Genomic DNA, 11,268 nt, shown 5'->3' with positions numbered 1-11,268 from the left:
AAGGGCCCAATAAATCGATGCCAATTATTTCATTTGGAAATTCGGATTTAATACTATTTAGAAACCCGGCCGGGCGGAAATTAATATAATTAACTGCTTGACATGTTGGGCAGGACTGGACATACGCCCTTGTTAACTTTTGCAGTTCAGGAAAGTAGACTGCCTCGCGTACGCGTTGGATAGTTTTTCGAATACCAGCATGAGAAGCTAAAGGGCTGTCATGGAGCTCCTGCAGGATATTTAATCTAAGACTAGCTGGGATAACAGGTCGAAATTCGTTGTTTGAATTCGTAGTTTTTGTATAGAATAATAGACCATCTATTAGTTCGTAATGGGCCGCCCTATTTCTTATCGCCACAATATCGTGGTGGCTAAAATTTTCAGGATCCTTCAAATACTCATAAATGCTTCCAAACTCACGATCCTTACCCAGTTCGGTTATTACAGTTTCTCGGGAATTTATTGTACATGCTGTAAGCATTGCCATCTTTACGGTATTGCCTTGTTCGTCTATTTTAATCCTTGATAGGGCATCTGCTACGATATTTTCCTTTCCAGGGGTATGCTTGATTACCAGATTATATTCTTGCAGCTTGAGTGCCCATCTTATTAACCTGGGGGATAAATTTTTCCCTGAGTACAATCTAGTTACCGCCGCATGATCAGAGTACACTGTTATCGGCGCCTTTCCAAAATAGACTCGGAACTTTTGCACTGCTAACAGAACTGCAAGTGCCTCTCTCTCGGTCGCGGAATAGTTTCTTTGTGTTTGATTTAAAGGTCGGCTAAAAAATGCCACGGGCTGCTGATTTTGCGAAAGTACCTCTCCTACCGCATAATCCGAAGCATCCGCTGAAATTTCTAAATTCTCATCCTTTTCAGGAAATTTCAACACAGGGACTTGCGTTAATGCTTGTTTTAATTTTTCGAAAGCACTATTGGCTTCGGCCGTCCACGAGAATCTTGCCTTTCTCCTTTTTAATTTTAACAATGGTTCAGCGATAGCTGGAAAATTTTTTATAAAGGACCTATAATATGAACAAAGTCCTAGAAAAGAAGAGAGCTTCTTTGCCGTGTTTGGAGTCGGATACTTTTGTACTGCGATTATTTTTGATTCATCTGTCTCGATCCCTTTTTGAGATATTTTGTAACCTAAATATTTTAATTCAGGGGCTGCAAATTTGCACTTTTCGACATTAACTTTTAGACCGGCCTCATTTAATAAAGAAAACACCTGTTTTAAATCCTGTACATGTTGGTCGAGATTATCACTAGTAATAATGATATCGTCTAAATAGATAAATGTGGACTTTCCAAGAACAGGTCTTAACACAATGTCCATGCATCGCTGAAATGTTGCCGGGGCCCCTGAAAGGCCAAACGGCATACGCAAAAATGCATAAGTGCCAGACTTGGTTATAAAAGCAGTCTTAGGCACGTCCTCAGGCCTCATCCCTATTTGAAAATAACCAGTCGTTAAGTCTAAAGTCGTCATAAATTTGGTTGATTTTATGTTCCTTAGAATTTCTTCTATAATCGGTAACGGATATACCGGATATTTAGTTATGGAGTTTAATTTACGGTAATCAATAGCGAATCTCCATCTTTTTGGATGCGTCAAAGGATAGTCATTATTTTTCTTACATAAAACCACCAGGCTAGCATAACTACTTGAGATGGGCGTTATGATCTTTTTACGTAGCATATCGGTAATATGCCATTCTATAATTTTTCCTTATTCTTATCATACCGGTATGGTTTTTGACGAACTGGCATTGCACCTCCGGTGTCAATACTATGGTTAGTAACCTGAGTAAATCCTGGAATATCACTAAATAACGAAGCAAATTCACTTACCACTTGTCGGATTCTTCCTTGCTCGTCATTAGGGAGGTGGTCAAGTTTTAACATCGGCGGTTCAGCGTTTTCTGTACGAACTGATTTCATTGTCAGCTTAAGGGACGCTTCATTAAAATCCAGCGTAGCTTGTGCTTCTGAAAGAAAATCTATTCCTAAAATTAAATGTGCTTGCAGATTCTTTACTATAAAAACATCACCTTTACTTGTTCGTCCTTGATACGGATATACAAAGGTACTTTACCTACGCACTTACATTTTTCTCCTTGCGCCGCTAACACTGTCGTATTATCCGCATTATATATGCGGTATTTGCGAAAATACTTCCTAAAAAACTCTTCTGCCACACAGGAACACTGCGCGCCGGTATCCAGGAGTGCGGTGGCTGGGATATTATTCACCAAGACTTCAATCTTCGGAAGAGTCAAATTTTTCACCATTACTGTATTTAACTTGTAGGAAGAGGGGTTTTCGTGGCCTTCGGATTTCCGCACCCTCTCGTCAGCAGAAATCCGTTTTAGTTTAAATTATTTTTCCTTTCCGTGCTTTCCTTCTTTTTCCACTGGCCTTGAGACTTTTTTCCTGGGTTGCTATTGAACTGTCGACGTTCGCCGGCTGTTTTTGAATGCTCGGGTTTCCTTGCCCACTGATTCGCTTTTTCTCCGTAGCCATGTGCTTGAGTTTGCTGTAGTCTTGGCGTACCAAATTGGTTTCGCTGTTGATACTGGCGTCTTCTTTCGACGTCCGCCGTTCGTCTACTTTCAAACTGGATTGCTAGCTCAAATAACTTTTCCAGTGTAGTCGGATTTCTTAATTCAATAAAGTCTTGCACTTGGGGTAGTAACCTCGGCAAAATCACTTGAATTATTTCAGGATCCGGACGGTTTCCATACAAGAGTTTGAAAACGTGAATTTTTCTTAAAATAAAGCTCGAGAGGTTTTCGATTCTTTGTTGATATATACTGAAAAGTTCCGTTTCTAATTTCGCACGATCCCTTACAACAGGGAAGGCTCTTAGTAGGGCAGTCTTGAAATTTTCGTAAGTATAGGTGGGACTTCCTGCTTGACCCAAGAGACTTCTGCCTATACATTTGAACCAGTTAAGCGCTTGGCCCCTCAAAGCGCTGGTAGCTAAGGTAACTTTTTGAAACTCGTGCACGGGGTGTAGAGCATGAAGTGGTCATCCAATTTTTCCAAAAATCTGGTTACCGGTGAGTTTCCATTAAACGTTGTTTCTGGTTTCATCGAAGCGCGCATCGTCTGGACGATGTAACCAAATCCTTCCAGGGCGGCAGCTGGCATTTCTGGATTCTGAGCCGTTTCTGCAGGCAGCACAGGTTCTTCTTGAAACTCGGCCATGGTTATTCTTCTTCGTTGGGCGCTACTATCAGGTTCAATGTTCCTTCTAGACCTTCTTCGGGAACATACAAGGACCTGACTCGGAACAGAGAGCTTACTAAAGCTATGTTCACTAATTGTGGTAAGTAGACAGGATACAGACGAAGGGTATACAAAACCCTTTATTTTTCTCTATATACAATAACTTCCGTACTTCGGAATACACCGACCCGCTACTCGGGGTCTAACGAAAAAGTATAAAAATAAAACTAAACTCTAATTTAACTTTAGAATAATAAACGTGGAAGATTGGCCTTATATTAACAGGAAGGCGTATGTAGTACAGATAACTGAGAACACTACAATACGTTTAAAAGTTATCAAGAGGATTAAAACCTCTGGCCTGGAAGGCAACAAGCAACTGCGTAACTTCTAAGGTAAGCGGCCTGCTTCGAACTCACTGCTTCCTCTCTCTCGCTTGGCAAAAAGCCACAACTTAAATACTTGGCGTCCGCCAGACAAACTTTGCATAAAAACCTTAACGCTTATAATTCTGGCCGGAAGTAGAAAATAAGAAGTGATAGTAAAGATTTAAAATAAAATAAACGTTAGTAAAACTTAAGATCCTTACATAACAAATTGTCAGTTTTACAACATAGACATATTTATCCATATGGATATAAACATATCTATATCTATATAATATAAATCTACAGTTTAATTCCGATTATTCTGCAACTTGTCATACTCGATCTTCAAAATAAGAGGAAGGTCAAAACAAGAAAATTAGTCCAAGTGGTAAGCACTCATTATACGTACATATTTTTATGCTAATTAATGATTTTGAATGAAAACTCAGCGATTTAAAAGCTTTGCCTTGACATTCTGCAAAGCGTAATATGTATCAAATTTAATCAGAAAACTCGGCAATATAAAAAAAAATGTGTTGCCACTTTGGGAAATGCAATAATATTAATTAGTTTCGAATTTAATAAACAAAGTCAGCTATTTAAGATAAATGTTTAGAAACTGCCTAAGTTAAAATATTTTATAGTCTATTTTCGTTCAGCAAAGTGTAAAACATTAAATTTTTCACCCATTTCCTTTGCTTTTTGAAAGTGAATTTGTGATAGTAGTCACAAAGCATTACTTTCGTTTGAAATAAATTATTCCACCAAAATGAAATTCGTCTGTTCGATATACTTCTTAAGGACGAAACGAAAACTTCAGAAACAAACGAGCAACGACGGGCAAGACTGGAAAACGTTCGAGTAAGCACTGATCTAACGTTTGAAACAAATGAGCAGCAGGAAGCAGGACAGGAAAATGTGAATTCGAGGACGCATTGTTCAAGCCCGTTCGTCTGGAAGAGACGAGCAAAAGAAGCAAGACTGGAAAACAGTCAAGTACTCACTTCTCAAGACCATTCGTCTGAAACAGACTAGCAACGGGAAGCAAAGACTGGAAAATATTCGAATACGCTTTACTCGATCCAGACTATCACTACACGCCGATTTAAATCTTGGAGCATTCCATTACGATGCTAATTATGATTATCGTATTCATACAAGTGTAGTCGTTGGAAGGATGCATAGATTATGCATGTATTTCAGAACCCTCAAATTTAAAAATGGAGCATCAGGAATGTTCTGCGCAGGTGGAAAAGTGAAATTGTAAGAATTAAAGTGATCACCCAAACCATTTCAATCTTGGTATCAGGTGGCACAAGCCAATCGAAGCGTGCAAAATACGCATAAAGAAAAAACTTCATAACAGAATTAAAACGCAAACACGTTTTTTGCTTCAAGTAGCATTGCAACGCATTCCGGGTAAGAACTAGTCTGATTATTTAAGAAAACTGCTTGGCAAGTATATATTTACTTAAATGTAGTAACTGAATGAAATAATGAAAATATTTTAGATGTTTTGAAATAATCTCGAAATTGGAAAGTAATTATTAAGAGTTTTAACGAAATTTAAAACGATTATTGAATTTATTCTCAAAGAAGTTATTATTTAACAATAACTTTTAGCTACCTTTAGCGACTTAACACGATTTCTAGACTAGAAATTAGAAAAAAAAAAAAAAAACAGATGTGCAAGAATTATTTTAACTAACACGCAATTTTTATATTCATTCCTGCCTTTCAGTTATTTGTCTACTACCAGAAAGCACAAATTAAATGACTTAAGTTCAACAAGCGAAAACTCGAAGTTTCGAGATAGAGAAAGCTTAGTAACTTAGACCCGGAAGATGATGGTTCAAGTTCTTTCATTCTGAGCGCTAGTCTAACAGTCTTGAATTAGTTTTCCGCTTCTATCTACGTAATAAAGGTGTTGGCATGTAAGCCAGGTTCTTAATTTTTAATATTTGATTTGCACATAAAGTTAGTAATTTTTATATCATCTGACCACATGTAGCAGAACTAAATTTTGTTCGTCTTCCTCACTGTAGCTTCAAGCTGAATTAGCGATAAACATTTTAGTTGCTTTTACATATTTGTTGTTTTCAGTTCGTATTTTGCGACTTTAAGTTAGCCACTTCACCTCGAAACAGGTATCGAGACAGGTCGAATTGAAAAGCATCTTCAGGCATCAGCAACAAGACACATTCATCTTGCTTAACTAAGGCCTGGATAGTTATCTCCGACAAAGACTATTCGCTTCGTGTGTTTTCCAACATCCAGAATGGCGCGAAAGTTAGAAAAAGATATTTATGCAGTCTAATTGATCATGCTCTTTTCGGAGCGGGATAGTATCCGGATTATGCAAAGAAAATTCGCGTAAAAAGATGGTGAATAGGAATCATTTCCACTCTCTTTTAACTAGTATTGCGATAGGAATTACTGCTCATTTAAAAGCTAGCATTTAAAATATCATCTTTATTCATTTCCAGATGACAGAATAACGAATGCAAAAGAATTTTTTCTCCTGGGAGATGATACTATTCAGCATCCTTCAATGTGACAAATAGGCGGTTTTCTATATAGGTCTTGACAACCTGCGAAATTGGGAAAAAGACATTTCTAAGGCCAGTTTTCCAGAAGCAAAAAGCTGGTAGTTCGGTCCGAGGTTCGAATCCCGCGAACGGGCTGGCTGCATGGGTGTTTTCGTGGTTTTCCACATGTGTAACGTGTATACGAGCCAGTTTCCCTTAGAAAGTCCTCCACGAAGGCATCCCTCCCCTTAGGCAGATAGCCCTAGTGTGCTTTGCCATAATTAAATACACCACCACACCAGAAGCAAAAAGGTTACCTATGGAGGTAAAAAAAAAGCAAATATTTCAGTTTTGTAGATGGTGAAGAGGTTAAGACAAAAACTATATCATATCTACCGAGTTTATTCAGCAAAATTTGGATTAAATGCAATTAAAGTCTAACTATATAAATCTATTCGATGTAGACCAAAATTACCGGAAATAAAATTCCGTATGGCCGCTGGGGTTTAATGTGTAGACTTCGTATTCCTTTCATTAACTCTATATTTTTTTAAATATACGTAACATGCGATTGTATCCTCGTTAACTAATGTACTTCTCATGCTTCTGTTGAATTTTTCGGAAATCATTTCTTCGTCCAGACTGGTAATACTTTTATAATAATTATTCATTATTAATTTATTTAGAGTAATATTATGCATGTTTCTCATACATCGGAACGAAATTCGAATTCCATCCACCACTCGCAATCGGAATATTTTCATTATTACATAGAGAATGTGCTGTGGTGACATCCCCATCTATCACTTATATGGATTTCACTCGTAGCAATCATAAACGGTGTGTGTGTATTTAATTATGGCAAAGCACATTAGGGCTATCTGCCTAAGGGGAGGGATGCCTTCGTGGAGGACTTTCTAAGGGAAACTGGCTCGTATACACGTTACACATGGGGAAAACCACGAAAACACCCAAGCAGCCAGCCCGTTCGCGGGATTCGAACCTCGGACCGAACTACCAGTGTTCAGCGACTTTACCGCTCGGCCGCTGGTGGGCCGCAATCATATACGGAGTCATATTAACATCAGTTTTGAATTTTCTCGGACCACCATAATATATAGATGAAAAAAGTAACTCCTCTGCACACGTATCATATACAAGATTCATTGGTTTGCAATTTTGATTTGGCACAGTATTAAGGCAATTTACTTCATTCCACAGCAATGTTTGTTGTCTTGGCGCTAATATTTTTGATTCCGCCACTTCCTTATCGATGTCTTCCAGCTTATAATTTTCTGCAACTATATCCGAAAGAGCATTCAACCCACTCTAATCGATCTTAACTTGGAAATGTTTAAAAAATGGCTGATTTTGTAAACGTTCTAACCAAACCTTAACAATACTTCACTACTCAGATAAACTGATTTATGCATGAAGCATTTATTTATGTTAGCGTTACATGCTTGATCATCATCGAAGTTTCTTAGCGAAGAGTTTACCATTGTATTAACATACCTGACACGTCGATTACTTGCCCAACTATTGTATACCCTTCCAATCGCAATCAACGAATTTGTGTGAATGGTATACAAGGTGATATCAAGCGTTCACTTACTGGATCAAACTGCGGCAAATAAAGACAATACGGATATGGGAATCCATGACTCTTTTATAACGCTAGTATTTGTTGTACAACGATCTATGGCGCACATAATTAGAACCTTCGTATATCTTCGTCTGGAAACTCCTTTCGCAACACAGCGATGAATTTATCATTCTTACTCATTGCAGTCAAATATTTCATAAACCACAAACCCTGCAAACATATCCGAACACATTGTCCGCAAAATGTTTTGTGAAATACCAGTAATTTGTACAGTGTTAATCTAAATCCTTCGATCATTGTTTGCGAAAATATTTTCCTGCGTTATCAATCTGAGGTATGCTTAAATATGACGATATACAGGATGAATTTGAAGTTGATGATCACTCATTTATTTGAAAGTAGTCTGTGATACTTAAATTCTTCTTATTTGTTTTTTCTTCGTTGTCTTTTGCTCGTTCTTTATTTCCTTCTTCACTTATCGGAATCGCTGCTCACTCTCTTCTCAGTTTCAACAAGTTTTTCGTTGAGTCATTTTAAAATTGCATTAATTTCAGAGAAGGAAAATTCACAAACGGTACAACCATTCACGACAACATTCAACAAGTAACTTAGCCAGAGCTGCCCACCCCCCAGATGAGAATGTGGAGGAATAAGATGCATTACTAATCACAGTGCATGCGAAACAGCGTGTGACATCATTATAACAGTAATTCCTAATTCCAAAATGTATTTTGCATTTTATAATGTATATACCTTCATCTATCAAAAGAAACATAAACCAACTCTGTACGTTTTGCAGTTGCGAAGATGTAAGCACTTCCGTGATCCGCAAAAGCGTATTAATTTTCCCTTTCCCATGGAAGAATGTAAATCTGCGTTAAAATTAATAATATATGTTGGAAATATGTTTCTGTCTGATAGAAAATCCTTTTATTATTTTAATTTATATAAATGCGACTTTTGTTATTTAGAAATTTATATCTCAAGACACTACGTGGCTGTATGTTGCAAATCATGTAGAAATAAAAAAAGAGCTCATATTTCATCCACAACCGCCAACTTTCATTGCGAATATCGCTATCAACTAAAATGTTCATATAATCAATTTTTGAAGAGATTCCAGCAATTTTATTGCGTAACGGTGCATGAAAAATTACAAAATCCTGCATATATTGTAGAAATATTATCTGAACAATTCTAGATTCAAATTATTTATTTATAAGGCGCAAATATCCTGTATTTTATAACAAAACTATTTGAATAAGGAATTTTCAAAAGACCCCAGTAGAGCGATTGTTGAAATAATGAATAAGATATTCCAAGACAAATTTCTTTGCGAAGTGTTAGGCATTTGTTCAACTTGATTTTCTTTCAAAATTCCGTATTTCGTTATGTTAAATTCGTAGTTATATCTTGGCTCTTCTGGCTCTGTAAAAGAGAAAAGAAATTAATCACTTATTTTTTATAAAAATAGCAAAATATATATTTCATAATAGTATGTTTTTATGATTTATGCAGTGCTAAATGTATAAACATAATTTTAAAACGTTCTTTCTGTACATGATATTCTAAAGCAAAAGAGGACACTTACTGAGCCTTTAAGGAAACATTAGTATTACTCTTTTAATATATTGTTAATTTCTTAATAAGAAAAATGAGTCTTAGCAGGTATTATTGGCGATATATCAGCGAGTACTGGTTACCCGGTTAATACACAAATACCGATATAAATTTCCTTTGTTTCTTATAAATAATGAAATTTAAATAATTTCATGTTAATTTTAAACTCCCTTAATTTCACCCAGAATGTAAATAACTCCGTAGATTCGATAATACGAATTAAAGATCTGCAACTAGTGAAATGTATTAAAATTAATGCTAATATTTACCGAAGTTGAATATTTTGCCAAGGATGCTGAAATTATTGTTCTTGCTTTCCTTTTTGGAGAAACAGTAATAGTCTTAAAGATCTTTTACAGAGTTTTTAAATATAAGGTAAATTTCCACTGTTTTTTTTTTTTTTTTTTTTTTTTTTTTTTTTTTTTTTTTTTTTTTTTTTCTATCGAAAGCCCGATTTATGAGACTGGTAATCTGGAGCAAAGACTGTTATAAAGTTTTCCTGATCGAATTCTTTTAACTATCCTAGCTTCTTCTTATTCCCATTAGCGACCGAGGGTATAAGATGGCTGAACACTGGTGGCTCGACCAATGCTCAAATGCAGGTTATAGAGATGGCTGCATGGACATTTTCTTTGTTTTCGTCATGTTTAAGACCAATATGGAGCAAATTCCATTTAAATTAGCCTAATCTTTCTCCTGAGAAAGATAGCCCTCGCGTGCTTTAATATAATTAAAATAATCCAATCCAATTAAAAAATTAACATAAATGTGATCCAGTTTTCTTTGAAAATCCACTGCAAAGGCGTTCCTTCCATTAATTCAAGTTCCTGTTTGTTAAACGTACCTTTCCATTAAATCGCATATTTTTCAGTTTTTGTTACAATAAATCATTAAATGATTAGACTAATAATTAAAAAAGATAAAGGATTTTTGGGTCAATTTTCAATTCTTATTTTAGCATATTTTCAATTGGTTTTTGACATCATATTTTTCTTGTGCATTTTCTGTCATATACACTTTCGTTGCATAATGATTATACTCGCTATATTTTGGCAATATACACTTGCCTGGAGATATTGGAATGCTTCTACTTTATTTCTTAACAAATCTAGTAAAAGCATGATGCAAAATAAAATACGAATTAAGATGAGATTAATAAGATTTTGTCAGATAATGTTTCTCGTGATAAGGGGTTACCAGAAAATTTCATAGTGTAGATATATATTCGTTGTAACTGCCATGAGTTGACGTTGAAATAATTAAATCGAATCCTTCTAAAAGAATCTGAAGTAGCTTATAGGGTTCCCGTACAGCTTACGATAATCAAAATGCACTCGTATTACGTAACATCATGAGTGTCGAATGTGAAAAGTCCCGCAACAGCAGAAACTGGATGTGAACGATAGCATTACTTTACAAGCTGAGGTTTCGCTAAATGCTATCAGCGACCAATGAAAGCGTAATGAGAAGTGTCACATTCTTGGAAACACATAAAAAAACTAAAACATCAAATTAAAAATTTTGTACCTCTTTCTAATTTTTATTTTTAAAATCTAGATTTGAAAGAGAATATTTAAAATGTTATTTGTTTTTAATATTGAAGAAAGATTTGGAGGCCACCCTGAAAATAGACTGTGGAGCTATAAACTCCTTTGTTCCCATAATAAATCTTCTTTCTAACAAGTAAACACTGTTAGTGCGACATGGGTTTAAATACCGGTAAGCGAAGCGACTGCGTCAAGTTTTTGTTATTTTTCCTATGCATAATGTAAATACGAGTCAGTTTCCTCTCGAAGATACTCTATTTTTTCTCTTATGCAGGCTTCATCAGCGGCCGAGCACTGAAATTGCTGAGTAGTTTCACTGGGTTCATATCACGGTATAGGGCTGGCTACAAACTCGAACATGT

General features: G+C 36.0%; 1 protein-coding gene across 2 annotated transcripts in view; it reads right to left on the bottom strand.

The window, feature by feature from the left end:
- Positions 1-8,851: 8,851 nt before the first annotated feature.
- The window catches only part of LOC118200998 (uncharacterized), a 69,043-nt gene continuing 66,626 nt past the window's right edge, over positions 8,852-11,268 (bottom strand). For both annotated transcript variants that reach the window (XM_085824530.1, XM_085824531.1), the window contains exon 4: positions 8,852-9,167. In XM_085824530.1, coding sequence (XP_085680656.1) covers positions 8,992-9,167 — 176 coding nt within the window. In that variant the 3' untranslated portion in view covers positions 8,852-8,991. The remainder of the gene's footprint in view (positions 9,168-11,268) is intronic.

This window comes from Stegodyphus dumicola, chromosome 9 (assembly GCF_044657685.1).
Source record: "Stegodyphus dumicola isolate Sdum_Otavi_A_Nest chromosome 9, ASM4465768v1".
NCBI classification, from domain to species: domain Eukaryota; kingdom Metazoa; phylum Arthropoda; class Arachnida; order Araneae; family Eresidae; genus Stegodyphus; species Stegodyphus dumicola.
Note: the sequence above shows the minus strand (reverse complement) of the source record. Positions and strands in the feature narration are given on the sequence as shown.